This window comes from Macaca nemestrina, chromosome 15, assembly GCF_043159975.1.
Source record: "Macaca nemestrina isolate mMacNem1 chromosome 15, mMacNem.hap1, whole genome shotgun sequence".
Classification (NCBI taxonomy): Eukaryota; Metazoa; Chordata; class Mammalia; order Primates; family Cercopithecidae; genus Macaca; species Macaca nemestrina.
The window spans coordinates 30,484,519-30,511,201 of record NC_092139.1 but is presented as its reverse complement, the minus strand read 5'-3'; the positions used below and the strand labels follow the sequence as shown (position 1 = coordinate 30,511,201).

The following is a 26,683-nucleotide window of genomic DNA, read 5'->3' as shown; positions in this document are numbered from 1 at the left end:
AAGCTTGTATAAGAGACAAAAGATTGCATCAAAGAGGGCCAATTTTGAAAGCTTTTTCTCTATTGACTTTTGTAAAAACTGGGATATGGGAAGATATTGTGTACAGGCTATATTCCTCTTTTCATGTTGTGAATCTTGCTTTATCCCTTACTCAGTCCCAACAGTTTCCTTGTTGATGGATTACGTACATATTCTCATGATTTCCCAGCTTTCACAAGTAGAATAGAAGGAAAAGCCAGGTCAGGCATGGTGGCTCACACCTGTAATCCCAGCACTTTGGGAGGCTGAGGTGGGTGGATCACTTGAGGCTGGAGTTTGAGACCATCTTGGCCAACATGGTGAAACCTTGTGCCTACTAAAAATATAAAATATTAGCCGGGCATGGTGGCGCATTCCTGTAGTCCTAGCTACTTGGGAGGCTGAGGCATGAGTATTGCTGGAAACCGGGAGGCAAAGGTTGCAGTGAGCCGATATCGAGCTGCTGCACTCCAGCCTGGGCGACAGAGCGAGACCCTGTCTCAAAAAGAAAAACCACCAAAGTAGCGCAATTGCTCATCACATTTCTTGTTTGGGGTTTTTGGTGATCTCGGTTAACCTCTGGTATATTTCATTAGACCTTAGTTTATACATTGAATTTTCATATTTACCAAGGTTTGGAAACAATGACAAATGGCTTGCTCTTAGAAAGAGGTAGAATTTTGCTACAGCAACTTGATGTAACTGATATGGCTGGGCGCGGTGGCTCACGCCTGTAATGCCAGCACTTTGAGAGTTCAAGGCAGGCATATCCCTTGAGCCCAGGTATTTGAGACCAGCCTGGGCAACATGGAGAAACCCTGTCTCAACGAAAAACACAAAAAATTAGCTGGGCATGGTGGCATGTGTGCCTGTAGTCCCAGCTACCCAGGAGGCTGAGGTGGAAGGATTACCTGGTCCCGGGAGGTCAAGGCTGCAGTGATTGACCTGTGATTGTACCACAGTACTCCAGCCTAGGCAACAGAGTGAGACCCTGTCTCAAAAAAAAAAAAAAAAAAAAAAATTATGATTCAGAATGTTTGAAGAAACCAATAAATGTTGTAGAAAGGTGGAATATGTTTGTTCTACATAACCTGAGAAAATTATTTTTAGGATGTTATTTTTAAAATAAGATTTAGATTTTGTTCTGTTTATACTTATGAAACTTTTTTATTTTTTGTTTTTTACATACCTGGGAAGTTATTCCTTATTTTTGGCCAAATACAAAATGTCATTATTTTAAAGACTTTTCGCAAGTAAGGTGAATAGTGTGTTAGGTATAGTCTGAGTATTAAGAATATCTGAGATATGTATTAAAAAGAGATGTAGGCTGGGTGCAGTGGCTCACGCCTGTAATCCCAGCACTTTGGGAGGCCAAGGCGGGAGGATCATCTGAGGTCAGGAGTTCGAGAGCAGCCTGGCCAACATGGTGAAACCCCGTCTGTACTAACAATACCAAAAAAATTAGCCGGGTGTGGTGGTGGCACACCTGTAATCCCAGATACTCGGGGGGCTGAGGCTGGAGAATTGCTGAACCCAGGAGGCAGAGGCTGCAGCGAGCGGAGATCATGCCATTGTACTCCAGCCTGGATGATGAGAGAAACTCCGCCTCAAAAAAAAAAAGATATGTAAAAAAAAAGAATATTTGAGATACAGCAAAGTTTTTCTCACGGATGAATAAAAATACTGAACTGGGCCTTTAAAAAAGTACAGAAAATTGCCTCTGTCATAGAGATGCAGCAGTAGGGTCAAATGAGCTAAATCTAAATTTCATTTAATGAAAAAGGCATTTTGCTTTTATTTTTGAAGGATGGTCTAACCTAGTTTTTGGAATTCATTTGTTCTGCAATTAAAAGGGATTTTTAGGTGGTTCATTTAATTATAGCTCTGTTTTGGAAATGGGAAGGAAAATAACGTGTGAGAGAGATTAACTGCATTTGCTTCTGTGGAAAGTCAGTAGTCAAAAGAAGATTCTGGATTATTTATTTATCTAAAAATATGGAACACTTGGTGAATTTTCACCTTATCCTTGCTTAGAGGATATGCTAACCTCTGTGTTCTAATTTTTTAGTATATGTGTTGCTGAAGCAAACACACTGATTATTTTTTTCTGTTAAGTTTTTTGGAGGAAAGATATTTACTATAGGTCTTAATTAAAAACTATATTCTGGCTGGGCGCGGTGGCTCAAGCCTGTAATCCCAGCACTTTGGGAGGCCGAGACGGGTGGATCACGAGGTCAGGAGATCGAGACCATCCTGGCTAACACGGTGAAACCCCGTCTCTACTAAAAAATACAGAAAACTAGCTGGGCGAGGTGGCGGGTGCCTGTAGTCCCAGCTACTCGGGAGGCTGAGGCAGGAGAATGGTGTGAACCCGGGAGGCGGAGCTTGCAGTGAGCTGAGATCCGGCCACTGCACTCTAGCCTGGGCAACAGAGCAAGACTCCGTCTAAAAAAAAAAAACTATATTCTGTATATATTGAAATGTGCAGAACCCTGCTGCTGCTGCTTTTCATTATCCAGAATGTTGCTTGCATCTCTCTGCTATCATCTTCTCTCCCTTTGTTTTTGCCCTTGGGGGTTTATAATTTTTATTCCTTTATTTCATCTTTTCTGAGGTTTTGGAAGGGAATGGAGAATGAAGCGTGTTCATTCTGCCTGGCTAGTTGATTGTATATAGAAATTGACGTTTTCATCTCTAAGGGACAAAGAAAATTAGGAAAATATCTATCTTAGTTTTTTTTTTTATTGTGGTAAAATATGCATTACATACAATTTACCATTTAAGTATTGTTAAGTCTTCAGTTCAGTGACATTAAGTACATTTACCTTGTTATGCCACCATTACCACTATCAGTCTCTAACTTTTTCATCATCCGGAACTGAAACTTGTACCTATAAAACAATAATTCTCCATTTCACCTCCTCCCTGCCCTGGTAACTACTACTCTGTTTTCTGTCTCTGTGAATTCAACTATTCTAGGCACCTCATGGTAAAAGTGGAGTCATACAATATTTGTCCTTTTTTTTTTTTTTCCGAGATGGAATCTCGCTCTGTCGCCCAGGCTGGAGTGCAGTGGCGCGATCTCCGCTCACTGCAAGCTCCGCCTCCCGGATTCATGCCATTCTCCTGCCTCAGCCTCCTGAGTAGCTGGGACTACAGGCACCTGCCACCATGCCCGGCTAATTTCTTTTTGTATTTTTAGTAGAGACAGGATTTTACTGTGTCAGCCAGGATGATCTTGATCTCCTGGCCTCGTGATCCACCCCTCTCGGCCTCCCAAAGTGCTGGGTTTACAGGTGTCAGCCACTGCGCCCAGCCCCCCCCTTTTTTTTTTTTTTTTGAGGCAGAGTCTCGCTGTGTGGCCCAGGCTGGAGTGCAGTGGCTGGATATCAGCTCACTGCAACCTCTGCCTCCCAGGTTCAAGCGATTCTCCTGCCTCAGTCTCCTGAGTAGCTGGAACTACAGGCATGCGCCACCACGCCCAGCTAATTTTTGTATTTTTAATAGAGACAGGGTTTCACGATGTTGACCAGGATGGTCTCCATTTCTTGACCTTGTGATCCGTCTGCCTCCGCTGGAATTACAGGCATGAGCCACTGGGCCTGGCCAATATTTGTCCTTTTGTGTCTGGTGTATTTCACTTAGCATAATGTCTTCAGATTTCATGTTGTACCATGTGTCAGAATTTTATTCCTTTTTAATGCTGAATAATATTTCATTGTATATATTTTAGTAAGTTTTTGAAGGACTGTACAGCAATGACATATTTTTTGTTTTCATTTGTTCTGCAGTTAAATGTTATCTTTTTTGCTGTGAACTATGATTTTAAATCATGAAATTAACATTGAACTATGCTAGAGATACTAGTTTTGGGCCACATCTTCTGTTCTGGCCTTAGGAAATCCACTTTGCTTGGGTTGTTTGTCTTAGTTGTAAGAGTTTATTTAAATTCTGGATACAACTCCTTTATCAGATACATGTTTTGCAGATTTTATCTCCTAACCTATTGCTTGTCTTTCCATTTTTTAAATGATGTCTTTTTTTTTCAAAAATAGAGATGGGGTCTTACATTGTTGCCCAGGCTGGTCGAAATCCTGGGCTCAGGTGATTTTCCTGCCTTAGCCTCCTAAGGTGCTGTGATCACAGGTGTGAGCCACCATGCCTTTCCCAAGAAGTTGAGTGCAATCAAAATTAGAAACTTTGACTCTTTTTAAATTTATTTTTGAGGCAGAGTCTCACTCTGTCACCCAGGCTGGAGTGCAGTGGCACGATCATGACTCACTGTAATCTCCACCTCCTGGGTGCAGGAGATTCTCCTGCCTCAGCCTCCCGAGTAGCTGGGATTACAGGTCTGTGTCACTGCACCTGGGTAATTTTTGTATTTTTAATAGAGACGGAGTTTCACCATGTCAGCCAGGCTGGTCTTGAACTCCTGGTCTCGAGTAATCTACCCGCCTTGGCCTCCCGAAGTGCTGGGATTACCAGTGTGAGCCACTGCGCCTGTCTGGAACTTCAACTCTTTAGAAGACATACTTAAGTCGGGGCATGGTGGCGTGCGCCTGTAATCCCAGCAGTTTGGGAGGCTGAGGTGAGAGGATCACTTGAGCCCAGGAGTTGTAGACCAGCCTGGCCAACAATGTGAGACCCCCATATCTACAAAAATGAAACAAAACGAAACAAAAAAACAACTATCTGGATGTGGTGGTGTGTGCCTGTGTTTTTGTTTTGTTTTTTGAGATGGAGTCTTGTTCTGTTGCCCAGGCTGGAGTGTGGTGGCACAATCTCAGCTTACTGCAACCTCCGCCTCCCAGGATCAAGTGATTCTCCTGCTGGGACTACAGGTGTGTGCCACCATGCCCGGTGAATTTTTTTTTTTTTTTTGAGATGGAGTCTTGCTTTGTAGCCCAGGCTGGAGTGCAATGGCGCGATCTCTGCTCACTGCAGCCTCCGCCTCCTGAGTTCAAGTGATTTTCCTGCCTCATCCTCCTGGGTAGCTGGGATTACAGGCGCACGCCACCATGCCCGGCTAATTTTTTATATTTTTAGTAGAGACGGGGTTTCGCCATGTTGGCCAGACTGGTTTCAAACTCCTGGCCTTGTGATCTGCCCGCCTTGGCCTCCCAAAGTGCTGAGATTACAGACGTGAGCCACCGTGCCTGGTGTGTGTTCCTGTATGTAGTCCCAGCTATTGAATGAGGCAGTAGGATCCCTTGAGCCCAGGAGTTCCAGGGTGTAGTGAGCCGTGATCCCACCACTATACCTTAGCCCTGTCAACAGAGCAAATTCCTGTCTCTCAAAAAAAAAAAGAAAAACTCAATACACTCAATTTCTCAGTTGTTTTCTTTAATGAATTATACATTTGGTGTCATATCTACAAAAATCTTTGCCTTACTGGGCAATCAATAAACTTTCTTAGACTTCCATTTGTTTACCTGTGAGAACAAATAAGATGTATGTGGTATTCTGCCTTCTTTGGAATAATATTTTTACTCTGTTTCCTTTTGAATTTAATCGGAGGGGCTAATCTTGGGATAGAATACTAAGGTGAAAATCTACAGACTCAAATTGGAATGTAGAATAGACTTTGCTTTCATAATCCTGTTTGTTTCCTAATAGGTAGGTGGTAATTTGATTCCTCTCCCCTTCCTAGTATTGAGGGCTCTTGGGTATAAGCTCTTACTTGTGTCATTTTATTCTAGGTTTTTGACACAATCTGAATAACAATGCTTTTTTGGCTCCTTTTAAGGAAAATGCATGAATTTTGTTAATGAAGTGCATATGCATATTACTCAGTAACCCAGTATTGACTTCCAGTTTACTTGATAATTCTTTTTTCTTTTCTTGAGATGGAGTCTCGCCTTGTCACCCAGGCTAGAGTGCAGTGGCGTGATCTCAGCATACTGCAAACTCTGCCACCCCAGGTTCAAGTAATTCTGCCTCAGTCTCCCTAATAGCTGGGATTACAGGTCTGTGTCACCACTCCCAGCTAATTTGGTATTATCAGTAGAGACGGGGTTTCTCCATGTTGGTCAGGCTGGTCTCGAACTCCCGACCTCTGGTGATCCACCTGCCTCAGCCTCCCAAAGTGCTGGGATTACAGGGATGAGCCACCGTGCCCGGCTATTTTATATGTATATAAAATAGAAATGGGGTTTCACTGTGTTGGCCAGGTTGGTCTCAGAACTCCTAGACTCAAGCAATCCTCTCACCTCAGCCTCCCAAAGTGCTGGGATTACAGGCATGAGCCACCAGGACTGGTCTGTAATTCTTTTTTTTTTTTTGAGACGGAGTTTTCACTCTTGTTGCCTGGGCTGCAGTGCAGTGGCACAATCTCAGCTCATTGCAGCCTCCACCTCCTGGGTTCAAGTGATTTCTCCTGTCTCAGCCTCCTGAGTATCTGGGATTACAGACATGCACCACTGCACCCGGCTAATTTTGTATTTATAGTAGAGACGGGATTTCTTCATGTTGGTCAGACTGCTCTCAAACTCCTGACCTCAGGTGATCTGCCTGCCTCAGCCTCCCAAAGTGCTTGGATTACAGGCGTGAGCCACTGCGTCTGACCTTTTTTTTTAAGTCAAGTAAAGCAGTGCGAGTGGAGAAGGAACAAAGAAATCTGTAACTTGTTGTGATCAGTTAGTTGTAAAAACCAGTACAGTTGGACCATCCAAGGCCTGTAATTCTTTTTCTTTTTTTTTGAGGCGGAGTCTAACTCTGTCGCCCAGGCTAGAGTGCAGTGGCGCGATCTTGTCTCACTGCAACCTCCGTCTCCCGGGTTCAAGCAGTTCTCTGCCTCAGCCTCCTGAGTAGCTGGGATTACAGGCATGCGCCACCATGTCCGGCTCATTTTTGTATTTTTAGTAGAGATGGGGTTTGACCATCTCGGCCGGGCTGGTCTTGAACTCCTGACCTTGTGATCCACCTGCCTCAGCTTCCCAAGGTGCTGGGATTACAAGCATGAGCCACTGTGCCCAGCCGCCTGTAATTCTTAAATAATGTTTATAAATGATCTGAGGAAAGTTTGCTGGAAGGATGAGGCATGGTGGATATTAGGGTCTTTTTTTTTTTTTGAGACGGAGTCTCACTCTGTCGCCTAGACTGGAGTGCAGTGGTGGGATCTCAGCTCACTGCAAGCTCTGCCTCCTGGGTTCAAGTGATTCTCCTGCCTCAGCCTCCCAAGTAGCTGGGACTACAGGCGCCCACTACCACGCCTGGCTAATTTTTTTTTTGTATTTTTGGCAAAGACAGAGTTTCACTGTGTTAGCCAGGTTGGTCTCGATCTCCTGACCTCGTGATCCGCCCGCCTCGGCCTCCCAAAGTGTTGGGATTACAGGCGTGAGCCGCCGCGCCCAGCTGTTAGGGTCTTATATTTTGAGAATGTATGGATATTAAGAGATAGTCAGAAACAATTTTTTTTTTTTTTTAAAGACTGAGTCTCGGCCGGGCGTGGTGGCTCAAGCCTGTAATCCCAGCACTTTGGGAGGCCGAGACGGGCGGATCACGAGGTCAGGAGATCGAGACCATCCTGGCTAACACGGTGAAACCCCGTCTCTACTAAAAAAATACAAAAAACTAGCCGGGCGAGGTGGCGGGCGCCTGTAGTCCCAGCTACTCGGGAGGCTGAGGCAGGAGAATGGCGTAAACCCAGGAGGCGGAGCTTGCAATGAGCTGAGATCCGGCCACTGCACTCCAGCCTGGGCAACAGAGCGAGACTCCGTCTCAAAAAAAAAAAAAAAAAAAAAGACTGAGTCTCACTCTGTCGCTCAGGCTGGTGTACAGTGACATAATCTCAGCTAACTGTAACCTCTGCCTCTCAGATTCAAGCCATTCTCCTGCCTCAGCCTACCGAGGAGCTGGGACTACAGTAGGCACATGCCACTACGCCCAGCTAATTTTTTTTTTTTTTTTTTTTTTTTTTGAGACGGAGTCTCGCTCTGTCGCCCAGGCTGGAGTGCAGTGGCCTGATCTCAGCTCACTGCAAGCTCCGCCTCCCGGGTTCACGCCATTCTCCTGCCTCAGCCTCCCGAGTAGCTGGGACTACAGGCGCCCGCCACCTCGCCCGGCTAGTTTTTTGTAGTTTTAGTAGAGACGGGGTTTCACCGTGTTCACCAGGATGGTCTCGATCTCCTGACCTCGTGATCCACCCGTCTCGGCCTCCCAAAGTGCTGGGATTACAGGCTTGAGCCACCGCGCCCGGCCTTTTTTTTTTTTTTTAAGTAGAGACGGTGTCACCATGTTGGCCAGGCTGGTCTCGAGCTCCTGACCTTAGGTGATCCGCTCACCTCGGCCTTGCAAAGTGCTGGAATTACAGGCATGAATCACCACCTCTGGCCAGAAACAAGGATTCCTTAGAGCCAGGAAATTCAACATTATATTTAATTAGGTGTGTAATTTCACACAAGCATTGTTTGCAAGAGAACAAAACTTATAGTAGTACAACAATATTTATATTTATTGTGGCAAATGCTTTAAACTCTAGCAATAGTCAAAGCTAGAAACAACTTGTAATAATAGTTAATTTTGAAATGTTTGTCAGAAAGCTGTTTGTTAGAAAGGGGAAGAAATCACCTTCTGGAGTATTAGATACAGAGTTCAAACCAGCAAATGAATGCCAAAAGTTAGATCCTGGTGCCAATTTCCTTAAACTCTGTGTTTATACTGTTGAACCTTAAAAGTTGTAGCTTCCTCTTTTTCTCTTTGAATAATGTAATTGTCCTTTTTTGCGTATGCTTTAGAATCCATATTGATATATTTGGTTGGAAAATGGGAAAGGAGCTTTTAGTGTTCTTAGATCATTGTGTGATGTTCAGAACCAAAGTGTCACTGTTATGTGTGGATAATGGTTCATATTCTACCTCCTTGTTAAGTCAATTGTTAAGTCAATTTTCTCTAGTAAATAGGAAAGCAACCACTTTCCCTATCATGAGGGATTTTGGGTTTATTCCCACTAGCTTTGCTGAGAAATTAAATTATGGAAATGGGTATTTACCCTCTGCTCCAACCTAAATAAACTTTTATTCCTTCTGCCAATACCTTCAGTAGCCCATACACCAAAGTCAGCTCCTTTTTTTTTTTTTTTTTTTTTTTTGAGACAGAGTCTTGATCTCTCGCTCAGGCTGAAGTGCAGTGGTGCGATCTCGGCTCATGACAGTCTCTGCCTCCAAGTAGCTGGGATTACAGGCGCCTGCCACCACACCTGGCTAAGCTCCTTTGTGTTTATTAGTGGAGAATGGGATCTAAAAATGTACCTGTGTTCTTTCTAGCTAGTCTTTGCTACTGTGCCCCTAAATAATGGGATCTAGTTTTTCACTTGAGTAGTGGTTTGAGAACATGGCAGAGTGGCCCTGTCCAAGGGGGACATACTACTCAGTATGTATTTCTAACTTACCACACATGCTTATGTATTTTATAGTAAGATTATTTGAGAGTTTGACTTCATTAGGTTTTAGTTCTCTGAATACCACTATAAACTTTAGCTCTTTGAACTCTGGACTTTCTGCCACAAGCAGTTTTTCTCCTTATTGGTTTTTTCGTGTCTTCTGAAATGTCATTTTGTTGGATTCTTTTAAGAAAATATAGGGCTATATTAAATTACTTAAAGGTTTTCTAAGTCACAATAGATGTGGCCTATAAAAATAGCTGATTATGTTGAATGTGTTATTTCTGAAAATAAACCAAGCAGATTTCATAATATCCTGTTTAATAATTTCTCTATTGATAAGATACATATTTAAAATAAGGCTATAAATGTTTGTTGGTTAAGAGACAAGATATTGCTGAAATAATCTTCTGAAGTATGTCTATCCCTTTCCACATTTTTGTTTCCACTGCCTTTTCAGGAAGATGTTAAGGTTAATTTTACCTCTGGCTGTGTTTTAGCACCTTCTTTCTACATTGGGCATTCTCTCTGTCACATTTTTTTAGTGTAGCAGTAAACATTACTCAAAATAAATGATTTATAGGCCAGACGTGGTGGCTCACGCCTGTAATCTCAGCACTTTGGGAGGCTAAGGCAGGCAGATCACCTGAGGTCAGGCATTTGAGACCAGCCTGGTCAACATGGCAAAACCCCATCTCTACTAAAGATACAAAAAAAATTAGCTGGATGTCGTGCACGCCTGTAATCCCAGCTACTAGGGAGGCTGAGGCAGGAGAATTGCTTGAACCCAGGAAGCGGAGGTTGCAGTGAGGGGAGATTGCGCCACTGCACTCCAGCCTGGGCGACAGAGTGAATCTCTGTCTCAAAAAAAAAAAAGATTATATGGGAGGCCGAGACGGGCGGATCACGAGGTCAGGAGATCGAGACCATCCTGGCTAACACCGTGAAACCCCGTCTCTACTAAAAATACAAAAAAAAACTAGCCGGGTGAGGTGGCGGGCGCCTGTAGTCCCAGCTACTTGGGAGGCTGAGGCAGGAGAATGGCCTAAACCCGGGAGGCGGAGCTTGCAGTGAGCTGAGATCCGGCCACTGCACTTCAGCCCGGGCTACAGAGCAAGACTCCGTCTCAAAAAAAAAAAAAAAAAAAGATTATAAAGTGCTAAGAATTGACCCAGCTGGGCACAGTGGCTTATCCTTGTAATCCCACCACTTTGGGAGGCCAAGGCAGGAGGATCGCTTACTTGAGCCCAGGAGTTCGAGACTAGCCTGGGCAACATGGTGAGACCCTGTCTCTATCTCCCAATAAAAAATTAGATGAGCCTGTGGTATGTGGCTGTTAGTCTCATTTACTCAGGAGGCTGAGGCAGGAGGATTGTTTCAGCCCAGGTGGTTGAGGCTGCAGTGAGCTTGATCACACTACTGCACTCTAGCATAGGCAACAGAGCAAGACCCTGTTTTGAGTTTCTTTGTAACTGACAGACTAATAGGTAATAGAGTTTTAAAATATTATTAGATTTTTTTTTTTTTTTTTTGAGATGGAGTCTCGCTCTGTCACCCAGACTGGAGTGCAGTGGCATGATCTCAGCTCACTGTAACCTCCACCTCCTGGGTTCAAGCGGTTCTCCTGCCTCAGCCTCCTGAGTAGCTGGGATTACAGCTGCCTGCCACCATGCCTGGATGATTTTTTTATTTTTAGTAGAGATAGGGTTTCACCATGTTGGCCAGGATGGTCTCGATCGCTTGACCTTGTGATCCGCCCACCTCAGCCTCCCAAAGTGCTGGGATTATAGGTATGAGCCTCAGCACCCAGCCATGATTTAGATTCAAACTGTATCTTCATTGGTTCTAGTCACAATGGTTTCCAGTGCTAAGTAAAGCTATAGATTGCATACCACTGTACTTGTGAAGACTTTTTTTTTTTTTCTTTTTTTTGAGACAAAGTCTCACTGTGTTGCCCAGGCTGGAATGCAGAGGTGCAGTCATGGTTCACTGCTGCCTCAACTTTCTGAGTTCAAGTGGTGCTCCCAGTTTGGTCTCCCATGTAGCTGGGACTAGAGGCATGCACCACTGCACCTGGCTAATTTTTAAATTTTTTGTAGAGATGGGGGTCTCAGTGTATTGCCCAGGCTGGTCTTCTGAAGGCTTTTAGTTTGGTTTTTTGCTTGTTTGTTTTTAAATCTTGCTTGCTTTCTTTTCTTTTTTTTTTTTTGAGATGAGATCTTGCTTTGTCACCCAAGATGGATTGCAGTGGCCTGATCACAGCTCACTGCAGCCTCTACCTGCTGGTCTCTGGCAGTCTTTGTGCCTCAGCCTCCCAGTTAACTGGGACAACAGGCGCATGCCACCACATCCAGCTAATTTATTTTTATTTTTTGTAGAGACAGGATTTTGCTCTCACATATCTGTCCAACCAATAAACAAACACAAAAAAGTTACGATACTCAGGGCAAAGTTTTCTCTAACTCCTCAAAAGGACTTGAATTTAGGACATCTTTCTTACTGAGACATATAAAGGCTTAAAAGTGTCTATTACAATCCAAAAAACCTACCACTGTCTGACGTTTCTCCCCTAAATGAGAGCACTAATAGCCTATTCAAAAGAGTCTCTAATTATGAATGTGAAGTTACAAAGAATATTTTTTGTTCTTAGATCTATGAAGATAACACAAAAGCAACAAATGAAAACATAATGCATCAAGTTTCACTTTAGTCCCCTTATAACAGAAAACAAGAGATAAAGATAAGAGCACTTTTGCTGTCCTAGAACTTAAAATGAAAATCTAAGAGAGACCCATAATGTAAATACAATCATCCCTTGGTATGTGTGGGGATTGCTTCTGGGACCACCACATATAACCACATCAGTGCATGCTCTGAAGTACGCCCTGTGGAACCTGCATATGTGAAAAGTCCTTTCCATATACGTGGGTTTCACATCCCATGAGTACTGTATTTTCAGTCGGTGTTTTTTATTTTTATTTTTTATTATTTTTTAACATTTTTTAATTAAATAGAAATGAAGTCTCACTATGTTGCCCACACTGGTTTCAACCTTCTGGGCTCAAGCGACCCTTTCCTGCTCAGCCTTCCAAAGTGTTGGGATTATGGGCGTGAGCCACTGCTCCTGGCCTCAATCTGTGTGTGGTTGAAAAAAGGCTGCATATAAGTGGATCTGTGCAGTTCAAACCAGTTGTTGGGCAAGAACCAACTGTAATTAGAATTATAAAAATTGATGACATTCTCTCTATGTGAGTAACAATGCAGTAAGAATATGCAGATTTTAGTCATTAATTTTGACTTTGTGGGAAATGGAACTGCAGACTAGATGCTACAGAAGAGAAACACTTGAGGGTGAAAAAGATTAACAGCAAGAAAATGGGAAAGAGACTAAGAAATCCAGTTTCTTAGAAAAACATATTCAATAGAAACTTAGGAACAGAAGTGATGTCTTGGTTGGCCATGAGATAGTAGATCCCTACAACTACTAGAAGGTGTCCATTATTTAGCTAGCCTTTAGGGTAATGTGCAGGTGGTCATGTTTCAGACTTTTTTTTTTTTTTTTTTGAGACAGAGTCTCGCTCTGTCGCCCAGGCTGGAGTGCAGTGGCCGGATCTCAGCTCACTGCAAGCTCCGCCTCCCGGGTTCATGCCATTCTCCTGCCTCAGCCTCCCGAGCAGCTGGGACTACAGGCGCCCGCGACCACGCCCGGCTAGTTTTTTTGCATTTTTTAGTAGAGACGGGGTTTCACCGTGTTAGCCAGGATGGTCTCGATCTCCTGACCTCGTGATCCGCCTGCCTCGGCCTCCCAAAGTGCTGGGATTACAGGCTTGAGCCACCGCGCCCGGCCATTTCAGACTTTCTTACTGAAACTCTGACCACTGGGGAGGTTAGATAAGCATCTTTATAAGGGGTTATCTATGTTACAGGCATTGGTTAAAAGTCCTTGCTGAAGAACACCTTGGTATGCAGAAAACAAACATTGGTCAGGGCCAGGTACAGTGGCTCACGCCTGTAATCCCAGCACTTTGGGAGGCCTAGGTGGGTGGATCATTTGAGGTCAGGAGTTTGAGACCAGCCTGGCCAACATGGTGAAACCCCATCTCTACTAAAAATACAAAAATTAGCCAGGTGTGGTGGCAGGTGCCTGTAGTCCCAGCTACTCGGGAGACTAAGGCAGGAGAGTCACTTGAACCTGGGAAGTGGAGGTTGCAGTGAGCCAAGACCGTGCCACTACACTCCAGCCAGGGCGACAGAGTGAGACTCTGTCTCCAAAAAAAAAAAAAAAAAAATTGGTCAGCATGATAGTTTCACTTCAAGATGGCATCACTCTTGCCATGCAGCAGGCAGTTTTCCTACAACTGTCTTTAATTCTACAGATACTCTCTCAGTCTTTACAATGAAACTATAAATTATAAATTATCTACATTTATGGATGAAGAAAGCATGGCTCAGAGAAATTCAGTAATTTGCTCAAGTTCACAGGGTAACAGTTCCGGAATGTTTATCTAGATCTGTCTAACTTCACTGTTTGCATACGTAATTACCATGCTATAATGTCTCCTGTAATACATGGTACAGAATTGACAAGAATAATTTTTTTCTTTTTTTTTTTTTTTTTGAGACAAAGTCTAGCTCTGTCACCCAGGCTGGAGTGCAGTGGCACGATGTTGGTTCACTGCAATCTCAGCCTTCCAGGTTCAATGATCCTCCCACCTCAGCCTCCCAAGTAGCTGGGATTACAAGCGTGTGCCACCGTACCTGGCTAATGTTTGTATTTTTAGTAGAGACAAGGTTTTACTATGTTGGCCAGGCTGGTCTCAAACTCCTGACCTCAGGTGATCCGCCTACCTCAGCCTCCCGAAGTGCTGGGATTACAGGCGTAAGCCTCTGTGCCCGGCCTAGATTCAATCTTTTTTTTTTCTTTCTTGAGATGGAGTTTTGTTCTTGTTGCCCAGGCTGGAGTGCAATGGCGCAATCTTGGCTTACTACCTCCCGGGTTGAAGCGATTCTCCTGCCTCAGAATTCCGAGTAGCTGGAATTACAAGCATCCACCACCAGGCCCAGCTAATTTTTTGTATTTTTACTAGAGATGGGGTTTCAACATGTTGGCCAGGCTGGTGTTGAACTCCTGACCTCAGGAGATCCACCCGCCTTGGCCTCCCAGAGTGCTGGGATTACAGGAGTGAGCCACCGCGCCCAGCTTAGATTTAATCATTTTAACCATGTATGCAGTTGTAAGTGATAGTGAGACCTAAGAGTTTGGCTCTCAGGGGAGAGGATGGGACTTGAAGTATAGGTTATCTGTTTTTTCTACTCTGTTTTATGCTGTTTTTAAAATTGTACAAGTCAACAATGATACATGTTTCACTTCTAGAACTTCAAACAATACATACAAAACTGCAGTTCCCTGTGACCACCTACTTGAATACACAGGTGCCCTCCTCCTCAATGGAATGTATACTTTTTCTGTGTTTATTTATAAGTATTTGTACTCATAGGAGTATATAGTGTTTTAGTTTGCAAAAATAATATCATACTGTACATACTGATGGGGTGATCATTTTGTGATCCACCCCACCCCGACTCATGTATGCTATTCTGCAACTTTAAAGATGTTCTTGGGATCTTTCAATTTCAGTCATTAATAAGTTACTTATTTTGATACCTGCATAGTAATCTGTTCTGTGGTATGAATATGTGATTTATTTAACATATGCCAATTGATAATATAGGTTGCTTCTAATTTTTTGATATTATGCAAATAGCAATTTTTATTCTTTTCAAGAATTTAAAATGCTTGGTGAATTTTAGTTATGTAAAACTAGTATGTATATGTACATAAATTATTGAAATTACTAGCATGTTTTTGGCAGAGCACCTCACAATTCTACCATAATGATTCTCTGTAATTATCTGGAGAGTCATTGTTCTTAAAAATATTTGCAGGCCGGGCGCGGTGGCTCACACCTGTAATCCCAGCACTTTGGGAGGCCGAGGCGGGCGGATCACAAAGTCAGGAGATCGAGACCACGGTGAAACCCCGTCTCTACTAAAAATACAAAAAATTAGCCTGGCGCGGTTGTGGGCGCCTGTAGTCCCAGCTACTCGGGAGGCTGAGGCAGGAGAATGGCGTGAACCCGGGAGGCGGAGCTTGCAGTGAGCCGAGATCGCGCCACTGCACTCCAGCCTGGGCGACAGAGCGAGACTCCGTCTCAAAAAAAAAAAAAAAAAAAAAAAAAAAAAAAATATTTGCAGGCTATGCTTTCATTAATCTTTTCTACATGAAGTTAATTTTAGTTTTTAAAATATACTTCATTTTTGTAGAGATCTAAAATTTTTTGCGACTTTGTAATTAATGTTAATTTATATTTAGAATAGTTTATACTGTACTATTAGAAAGGGCATTTTCTTGCAATAAATCGTTAGTGGAGATGAGTGACTGTTGATGGAGATGAGTACCTTTATCATGCAGAATATCAGCACCTAGATATTGGACTTTTCTCACTGCCCCTTAATTTACTTTTTTTGATATTGTCGTTCTATGGCAAACAGGCTTTTGGATATTGAGGAGGGAGTAATACGTGTACATAATGAGTTATAATGTCTTTGAGGACCCTTCTCATAACAAGCCATTTGAATCAGAATAATATCTTGTGCAATATGGTGTTAAAAGGCTTTTAGGTTACATCTCATTTCTTAATATATTATGGATGACTACTAATGACTTTATGCTGTTTACCTTTCATTTTTAAAATAAAAGGGTTCTTTTAGCAGATTTTGTTTATAAAACATCTCATTTGAAATAGTGCAATTTAAATAAACAAGGTAAAGGAAAAAATATATGTATTATGCCAAGAAAATGAGCTAGTCCCTATGGTTGAGATCAAATTTTAGCTTCGAGCATTTTTGTATGTAAGCACAGAATGAGGTAGGTTGGATTTTATAGGGTTCATCTCAGTAGGAATTAATTATTGTTCCATTTCATTTTTGCAGAAATGAGAAGCCATCATAATTGTTTTATATTTAAATTTTTAAACGGAAACCTAAATTTGCATAAAAACTCAAGACAGCGTTTACAGTTTCAAGGCATTTTGTTTGCCTTATTGTATTTGTGTACTTCTTACAAAAGTACCTGGCAAACAGTAAGTGCCAAGTATATTTAGTTTAATTTTATTTTTTATTGTATCTTATTTCTTCTTTTTTGAGGTAGGGTCTTCCTCTGTTGCCCAGGCTGGAGTACAGTGGTGTGATCACAGCTCACTGCGGACTTACCTCCTGGGTCGGGAGTGGTGGTGTGCACCAGTGGTCCCAGCAACTCAGGAGGCTGAAGCAGAAGGACCCCCCAGCCCGGGAGGCGCTCCAGAACACCCCAGCTTGGGTGACAGAGTGAGAGTTTTTCCCAAAAAATAAATAAGTAAATAAAGTTGCTTGGGACATGTTATATAGATGATATTTAAAGCTATCTGGATAGGTAATATCCTCCAGGTTATAATCATCTGTACCCCATTGCTTGATGGGGTGATCATTTTGTGATCCACCCCACCCCGACTCATGCATGCTAATAGTTATGTATGCCTTTTCTCAAATTTATCTGCCTGCCTTTTGTCAGATGATTTTCAGTGAACCTTCACTGGGCGCAAAGGGGAAGTCTTGTCTTGGCCCCTGTAGTACTAACAAGCATTGTCAGATTTTGCCAATAAGTTAGGTAGGATAAAGACTAGAATTGAAAATTGTGTTTAGCAATGTAAAGGCCTTTGTTACACTGTCTTCAGTAATAGCCAGGTTAGCACTATTTACGTACGTTTTTAATGGGAATTTTTGATGTTTACACTGCCTCCTTTGCCATGTTCAGGTTTTCCAACCTATTGGTGGTATGTCTGACAGTGGATCACAACTTGGTTCAATGGGTAGCCTCACCATGAAATCACAGCTTCAGATCACTGGTAAGTTTTAGAAACATCGGCAGCTTTACTTTATTTTTCCCCATGTGATTAAAAAATAATCCTGAGAGGGCCGGGCATGGTGGCCCATGACTGTAATCCCAGCACTTTGGGAGGCTGAGGTGGGCAGGTCGCTTGAGGCCAGGAGTTTGACATCAGCCAGGCCAACATGGAGAATACAAAATTAGTTGGGCGTAGTGGTGCACGCCTGCTGTCCCAGCTACTTCGGAGGCTGAGGCATGAGAATCGCTTGACCTTGGGAAGTGGAGGTTGCAATGAACCGAGATTGCGCCACTGCACCCCAGCCTGGGTGATAGGGTGAGACTGTCTCAAAAAAAAAAAAATCTTAAGAGAACAAAATATTTAATGGCTGTTACATGTCAGGTGCTCAATTAATATTTGCTGAATGAATGAATGAAGACATACAGATAGTAATTTTTATTGTAGAATATTCTTGGATATTTTACAGTTTTTTTTCCTTGAACATGGGCACCTGGGTAGTTGCTTATTTTGTTTGTTTTGTATTGTATTAACAGCTTTATTGAGATATAATTCATATCCCCTACAGGTTACCCATTTATTGGGATTACACGCCTGTAATCCCAGTACTTTGGGAGATCCAGGTGGGCGGATCACCTGAGGTCAGGAGTTTGAGACCAGCCTGGCCAACATGGTGAAACCCCGTCTCTGTTAAACATAAAAAAAATTAGCTGCACGTGGTGGTGCATACCTGTAATCCCAGCTACTTGGGAGGCTGAGACAGGAGAATCGCTTGAACCTAGGAGGCAGAGGTTGCAGTGAGCCGAGATCATGCCATTGCACTCCAGCCTGGGCGACAGAGCGAGATTCCATCTCAAAAAAAAAAAAAGACTTCAGTCTTTATATTCCTGCTATATAAGTTTAGTTATTGAAAACTCAAGGAAGGAACAAAGGTAATTGTAATTGTTTCCTTCTTTGGTGGATCTGGACTTAGGCAGATAAGAGAACTTCAGAAAACAACTTCATGCTGTACTTTGAGAGAAAGAAGATTGAGGGAGGGGAGCTGCAGGGGTCAGAGAGATCTTGAGAGACTCCTTTAGTTCAACAAGTCAAAGCACCATATTTTGGGATATCAGTTTCTGAACCCCAAAAGTACATTCACAGAGTTGTGCAACCATCACCACAATCAACTTTAAAATATTTTTGGCCGGGTGCGGTGGCTCAAGCCTGTAATCCCAGCACTTTGGGAGGCTGAGACGGGCGGATCACGAGGTCAGGAGATCGAGACCATCCTGGCTAACCCGGTGAAACCCCGTCTCTACTAAAAAATACAAAAAAAAAAAAAAAAAGTAGCCGGGCGAGCTGGCAGGCGCCTGTAGTCCCAGCTACTTGGGAGGCTGAGGCAGGAGAATGGCATAAACCCAGTAAACAGAGCTTGCAGTGAGCTGAGATCCGGCCACTGCACTCCAGCCTGGACGACAGAGCGAGACTCCGTCTCAAAAAAATATATATATATATTTTTGTCCTTCCAGAAAGAAGCCCTGTACTCATTAGCAGTCACTCTCCATTTAACCCATCCACCCACAAACCCAGGCAACTCCTGATCTTTCTGTCTCTAGATTTCCCTATTCTGGATCTTGCATATAAATGGAATTGTACAATGTGTGGCCTTTTGTGTCTTCTTTGAGCAGACTGTTTTCAAGGTTCATCCTTGTTGTAGCATGTAGCATTACTTAATTCCTTTTTTTGCTAAATAATATTTTATTGTATGAGTATACCAAATGTTAAAAATCCATTCTTCAGTTGAGGGATGTTTGGGTTGTTTCTACTTTTTGGATATTATGAAAAATGCTATAAACATTTGTGAACAAGTTTTTGTGAGAATGTATGTTTTCAGTTTTCTTGGGTATATACCTAAGAGTGAAATTCCTAGGTTATATGGAATCCATGTTTATTAGCATTTTGAGGAATTCCGAATTATTATTATTATTTTCTTTTTTTTTTCTTTTTGAGACAGAGTTTTGCTCTTTGCCCAGGTTGGAGTGCAGTGGCGTGATCTCGGCTCACTGCAACCTCCGCCTCCTGGGTTCAGGTGAGTCTTGTGCCTCAGCCTTCTGAGTAGCTGGAACCACAGGCACGCACAACCACGCGCAGCTAATTTTGTATTTTTAGTAGAGATGGGGGTTTCACCATGTTGGCCGCACTGGTCTCGAACTCCTGACCTCAGGTGATCCACCCTCCTTGGCCTCCCAATGTGTTGGGATTACAGGCGTGAGCCACCTCGCGGGCCCAAATTATTTTTCAAAGCAGCTGCACCGTTTTGCATTCCCACCAGCAATATATGAGGATTCCAATTTCTCTACATTCTTGCCAGTGATTATCTTTTTTTATGATAGCCATTCTAGTGGGTGTGAAGTAGTACTTTACTCTGTGTGTGTGTGTGTGTGTGTGTGTGTATGTTTTTTCTATTTAATTTTGATTTTTTGTTTTTTTTTGAGACCAGATGACAGTCTGCTCTGTCACCCAGGCTGGAGTGTAGTGGTGCAGTCATGGCTCACTGCAATCTCTAACTTCTGGGCTGAAGTGATCCTGCCACCTCAGCCTTCTGGGTAGCTGGGACTACAGGCATGCACCACCCTACCCAGCTCCCCATTGTGGTTTTGGCTTGTACTCCTCTGATGGCTAATGGTATTGTCTTTTCATGTGCTTGTTGGTCATTTTTGTATCTTTTTTGGAGAAATGTCTGTTCACATCATTTGTTTGCTATTGTAAATTAATACCTCTGTTGCTATTGTTAATTAATATCTGTCTTTATTTCTTCCTCTAATCATTTCATGTGCTACTTTCAGATTAATGTTCTTAATATGCCATCCAATATGTTTCATTCCTGCTCAAAAACCTTGGGTACTTTTCTTAGACTATGGTATAGAATTTCTTTAGTATGAGCTAAGACCCTTCACCCTCTGTCTATATATGGTCTCTTTGTAGGTTTTTTATTTTTTATCTTTTTTGGAGACAGAGTCTTGCTCTGTCGCCCAGGCTGGAGTGCAGTGGCGCAGTCTTGGCTCACTGCAACCTCTGCCTCCCAGGGTTCAAGCAGTTCTCTGTCTCAGCCTCCCAAGTAGCTGGGGTTACAGGCACCCGCCACCACGCCTGGCTAATTTTTGCATTTTTAATAGAGACGAGGTTTCACCACCTTGGCCAGGCTGATCTTGAACTCCTGACCTCATGATCCACCCATCTCGGCCTCCCAAAGTGCAGAGATTACAGGCGTGAGCCACCCCACCTGGCCTGTAAGTCTTTATATGTGAACCATTTATACTAGCTAGAATGAGTCACTGGATTTTCCTCAGACATATATGTATTTCTGTCACACAGTGAAAACCTCAGTCTCTCTCCCTTTAATTTGATAGCATTTATTGATTATAGAACAGTTATCATCCTCTGTATTTTAGTTTCAACTATGCCTGGCTTATAGCTTCTTCTGGATTATGAATAGGTCACAGACCATATCATTATTATTTTCCTCAAAACCTAAAGGCGATTGAATATAAAAGTAATACTGTGTTAAGGTAACCACGTCGTAGAATTTTTTCACTAACTGGTCTCTTTCCTTAGCAGTATCTATTTCTTAAAGAAAGATATTACTATTTCTTAGTTAAGGCCAGATTCCAATTTCCCCTCCGTCCCCATCCTCAATCTAGCTTGAGTAGCTGACTTATATCATACCAGAATTCTTATGACTTCTTTTTGGCAGCTTAAAGTTGAAAGTTTTTACTAGAACAGTCTTTTAAAACATTCTGTACTTTTTCAGATTACATAAATAATAGACATTTTATTTTTTACTGATTTTAAAAAATAGTAAATTATTCTCAGAGACAATGATTAATAGTTTTTTCTTTGCATAAATGTCTTCTTTGCTATCATCATTATTGAATTTTTTTTTACTGTGATGATGAACGCTAATTGCACCTCAAAAAGTCGTAATCCATAGACATTTCAGATTTTTTTCTTTTTGAGACGGGGTCTCACCCTGTTGTCAAGGCTGGCGTGCAGTAGCGTGATCATGGCTCACTGCAACCTTGATCTCCCAGACTCAGGTGATCCTCCCACCTCAGCCTTCTGAGTAGCTGGAACTACAGGCGTGTGCCACCACACCCGGCTAATTTTTGTATTTTTTATAGAGATGGCGTTTCGCCCTGTTGCCCAGGCTGGTCTCAAACTCCTGGGCTCAGGTGATCCACCCACCTTAGCCTCCCAAAGTGCTGGTATTACAGGTGTGAGCCACCTCACCCAGCCCCATCTCAGATTTTTAAAATCTTGGGTCTAAAATATTCTTTTATTTATTTATTTTGAGACATTTTATTGCCCAGGCTGGAGTGCAATGGCATGATCTCAGCTCACTGCAACCTCTGCCTCCCAGATTCAAGCAATTCTCCTGCCTCAGCCTCCCGGATAGCTGGGATTACAGGCACCTGCTGCCATGTCTGACTAATTTTTGTATTTTTAGTAAAAACGGGTTTTCACCATGTTGGTCAGGCTGGTCTTGTACTCCTGACCTCAGGTGATCCACCAGACTCTGCCTCCCAAAGTGCTGGGATTACAGGCATGAGCCACCGTGCCTGGCCTTCAGTACTCTTTTTTTAATAAATTTTTTTTTCTTTTTCTTTGTCTTTTTTTTACTCATTGCTTGCTAATTGGGTCTAAATATTCTGAGTGTGCTCGAGTATAGGGCAAAAAACAAACACACCATGAATAATGAGTAATAGTTCAGCAAACATATTAGATATGAAACAGACAGCATAAAAGACAGAAGTGCCAAGTTTAATAGAATCAAATGCCCTTCATAATTCATTGAGTTACTTCTTTAGTTTTGATGCTAGAACGCTTAGAACTAAGTATTTTGCACAAATCTCCTTAATGACATCGTGGGTTTTAATCTCTTAATGGGTTAGTTATAGTATTTGTTTTATTGTAACCTGCCTCAATGCGTTTCTAGAATCAAGGAAGGAATAAATATGCAAGTATAAAAAATAAATCTCAGGCCGGGCGCAGTGGCTCTCGCCTGTAATCCCAGCACTTTGGGAGGCTGAGGCGGGCGGATCACCTGAGGTTGGGAGTTTCAGACCAGCCTGAGCAACATGGAGAAACCCCGTCTCTAGTAAAAATGCAAAATTAGCTGGGCATGGTGCCACATACCCGTAATTCCAGCTACTCGGGAGGCTGAGGCAGGAGAATTGCTTGAACCAAGGAGGTGGAGATTGCGGTGAGCCGAGATCGCGCCATTGCACTCCAGCCGGGGCAACAAGAGCGAAATTCTGTCTCAAAAAAAATAAGTAAAATAAAAATAAATAAACAAATGTCAACATGTATTTTAATGGCAAGAAGGGATAACTGGTCAGGAAAAAGAGATCAATATTTGACTAGAGTCACTGGGAAAGAAGGTGGTGTTTGAAGGATTGCTGCTATTTATTTTAAGAGACAGGGTTGGCCAGGCACGGTGGCTCACACCTGTAATCCCAGCACTTTGGGAGGCTGAGGCAGGCGGATCACCTGAGGTCAGGAGTTCAGGACAGCCTGGCCAACGTGGCGAAACCATGTTTCTACTAAAAAATACAAAAATTAGCCAGGTGTGGTCGCATGTGCCTATAATCCTAGCTACTCAGGAGGCTGAGGCAGGAGAATTGCTTGAACCTGGGAGGCAGAGGTTGCAGTGAGCCGAGATCGTGCCGCTACACTCCAGCCTGGGTGACAGAGCGATACTCCGTTTGTTTTTTTTTTTTTTTTTTAAATGAGGGTGTCACTCTGTTACCCAGGATGGAGTATAGTGGCACAATCACAGCTCACTGCAGCCTCAACCTCCTGGGCTGAAGCGTCCTCTCACCTTATCCTCTGTAGTGGCTAGGACTACAGGTGTGTACCACCCACCAGACTTGACTAATTTAAAAAAATTGTGTTTTTTTTTTTTTTTTTTTTAAGATGGAGTCTCGCTGTGTTGCCAGGCTGGAGTGCAGTGGTGCTATCTTGGCTCACTGCAACCTCTGACTCCCTGGTTCAAGTGATTCTCCTGCGTCAGCCTCCTGTGTAGCTGAGATTGCAGGCACGAGCCGTCAAACCCAGCCAATTTTTGTATTTTTAGTAGAGACGGAATTTTACCATGTTGGCCAAGATGGTCTCGATCTCTTGACCTCGTGCTCCGCCCACCTCAGCCTCCCAAAGTGCTGGAATTACAGGTGTGAGCCACCCCGCCTGGCCAAAAAAATTCTTTTGTAGCAACAGGGTCTTGCTATGTTGCCCAGTATGGTCTTGAACTCCTGGCCTCAAGTGATGCTCCCAGCCTTCCATAAGTGTTGGAATTATAGGCCTGAGCCACTCTGCCTGACCTAGGATTGCTGCTGTTTAAATGTGGAAAAGTAGAAAAGGACTCTTTGAGGAGACAGCATGAGCAAGACACATGAAAGAAGAGAATACACAAAACTTGCCCTAATACCCATGCAAACCCCTGTAATAGGGAGAGCCCTGAGAATGGGAATGGCTGTGTCTTTCAGGTGTGCCTTAAAAACAAATTTATTGCTAAGGGAGATGGAGATGGGAAGTAATCAGTGTTTGTAACAAAGAGTGGTTAGATTTGTGTTTTAGAAAGTTAGAGAGAAAGACAAAAAAATTTCTTTTTTTTTTTTTTTGAGACAGAGTCTCGTTCTGTCACCCAGGCTGGAGTGCAGTGGTGCTATTTCAGTTGACTGTAATCTCTGCCTACCATGCCCACCCCCTTACCTACCTTTTTATTTATTTATTTATTTACTGAAACAGAGTCTTGCTCTGTCGCCCAGGCTGGAGTGCAGTGACTTGATCTTGGCTCACTGCAACCTCCGTCTCCCAGGTTCAAGTGATTCTCGTGCCTTAGCCTCCCCAGTAGCTGGGATTACAGGCATGCACCACTGTGCCTGGCTCAGCCAGGCTGGTCTCGAACTCCTGGCCTCAAGTAATTCGCCCACCTTGGCCTCCCAGAGTTCTGGAATTACAGGCATGAGCCATTGTCCTAGCCAATTTTTAAATTTTTTATAAAGACATGTTATCATTGTGTCGCCCAGGCTGATCTTGGATTTCTTAAATCAGCTCTTCGTTTCTTCTTATCATTTAGCCGGGGTCTTTACCTTGGATGTAAGTCTGTTTTCTTATGTCCTTACCTGTCTTTATTTATCTGTTTCCCATTTAATTATGCCTATATATAACCTCAGCTATTATACTTAACTCATCTGTGTCTTTTTTTTTTTTTTTTTTTGACTGGGAAAATTTTTTTAAAATTACAAGGTCAACCCATTTGGTGTATTTCAGCGGTACAGTGCTTTTCTTCATTTATCAGTGAAAGAAGTTAAGAAATTAACTTTCAAAAAAATTCAGTAAGTGGCAAACAAACATCCTTGAAAGTCGCAGTTACATATAGTGTCTCCTAGAAAAGAGGAGGGGTAAGACAGCCTCCACCTACTTTCACGAGTTTCATCAAATACTGGATATACTCAAGGGTGGAGTAAAAAGGCAACTTTCAAAAAGGAGTATGTTATTAAATGAGGCATTTACTATATTCCTTCCTAAGAGCCCCAGATGGGGAACATGTTTTCTCAACTAGATCTAGGAAGTGGACTGTGGAATCAGTCGGTCCTCGTCACCTTAAGGTGACGTCCACTGGTTAATGAATTAAAAAAAATAAAAAAAAAAAGACTTAAAAACAAACCTCACCACACTCCGCCCTAAAAAAGAGAAGGGGGGAAGAAAGAAACCGCTAAGATGTCCCAGAGTGGAACCAGGGAGCAGCTTCAACAATTCCAATTAGTCTGTTACAGAGTCATCCACAAGCATGCCTTGCTTTTAAAATACATACATATATCTTGAAACAACAAAACCAAAACTAGTACTAATCACTTTTCTGACAATATACAATTACTCAAAATTAACTAGTACTGGGGGGATGCGAGGGGGCCATAACTATGGGCCTTGTCTCACATGAGTACATGTGGGTAGGTGCAGGGCATTTGCCATTATGGCAACAACTAATTTTAATTTTTAATCTTTAGTTTGACTTAAACATTGCTTTTAGTATGATGCCGACACCAGCTGTGCAGAAAGTGTTCTGCAGAGATGTTCACAGCAGCAGACATCTGCGACTCTTCTTTGGTTCTGGAGGTTCCAGGGCAGTCAATGTTGCTTCATCAGACACGTTCTTTAGGCCTTTCTGTGTGAGTGCAGAACACTCCACATACTTGACAGCCTTCAGGTCACGGGCCAGCTTTTCAGCAGTCTCTGGAGTGATAGGCTTCTGTTTGTTCTTGGCAAGTTTCTCAATAGTAGAGGGGTCATCTTTGAGATCAATTTGGGTCCCAACAAGCAACAGAGGAGTCTTTGGACAGTGGTGAGTTATCTTGGGCACCCGCTTTTCTTTCACATTTTCAAATGAAGATGGAGAGACCACTGAAAAATAGACTAGAAATACATCTGTTTGTGGGTAACTCAGCGTCATAATCCCTCATAATCCTCTTGCTCTGCAGTATCAAAAAGTCCAAGAGTGTATGGTTCTCCACCAGTCATAACGGTTACTGCATAGTTGTCAAGAATAGTTGGTGTATATTCCGATGGAAATTTGTTTGTTGTGTTGTTTTACCAACAGCACCATCATCTACAACAACACACTTAATTGTCTGCATTGTTGAAATAGTTTGGTATCCACTTTAAATATTTTAAATCTGATGTTGACCTCAGCTTCTCCACCAGGGCATTGGTCATCTGTGTTTTTTATTTGATGTTTGTTGCATGCTAGCATTGGGCAAAATAAGGAAACTTTGGTACTTGCTAGAATTTCTTATATTCTCTTCTTTATTCCAAATTAAGAAAGAGATGTCATCTTGATTTTAATTATTAATTGTAATTAAATATTACTGCATGTCCCAAATTTATTATAGTACCATATATTTAGCTCTGATTGTTCAGGAAGCCAAAAGATCCCTTATACTTATGTTGTTTTTAATTCCTTTAACAGTCCAGCAAACTAAGAATTTTATACTTGTGATTTAGAGTTTAGTTCTCCACAGGCAGGGCAGAGTTCTTCCACAAAGGTGGCTGTTGCTCAACCGGGTTGATCTCTTACCTAGTTCATTATTCTGCTTATTTATTTAGTTTTGGCACTGTTTTTTGTTGTACCTTGTTCTCTGTAGCTTATCCAAAATAGGTTGGATAAGCTAAGGATCCGTTCTTTTTTTGTATTTGTATTGTAAAATGTTTATGTTGTATCAGAGAGATACGCTGAAGAACTGAAATCAGTTCAAAGCACTGACCTTCAGAACAGAAGGATCAGAGGAACATTAGTTTATGCCAT

At 42.5% G+C, this 26,683-nt stretch overlaps 1 protein-coding gene and 1 pseudogene across 6 annotated transcripts in view; one reads left to right on the top strand and one right to left on the bottom strand.

The window, feature by feature from the left end:
* LOC105496239 (itchy E3 ubiquitin protein ligase) overlaps positions 1 to 26,683 on the top strand; it is a 137,496-nt gene that overhangs the window by 13,905 nt on the left and 96,908 nt on the right. For 3 of the 6 annotated variants that reach the window (XM_011766437.2, XM_071079476.1, XM_071079473.1), the window contains one exon: positions 17,250 to 17,340. The exons of 1 other annotated variant lie outside the window; for it this stretch is intronic. In XM_011766437.2, the coding sequence (XP_011764739.1) occupies positions 17,271 to 17,340 (70 nt within the window). In that variant the 5' untranslated portion in view covers positions 17,250 to 17,270. Of the gene's footprint in view, positions 1 to 16,603; positions 16,784 to 17,249; positions 17,341 to 26,683 lie in introns of those variants that run through there. 2 more of the 6 variants (XM_071079474.1, XM_071079475.1) reach the window with 2 other exon arrangements.
* Positions 25,457 to 26,015, bottom strand: LOC139358472 (cell division control protein 42 homolog pseudogene; annotated as a pseudogene).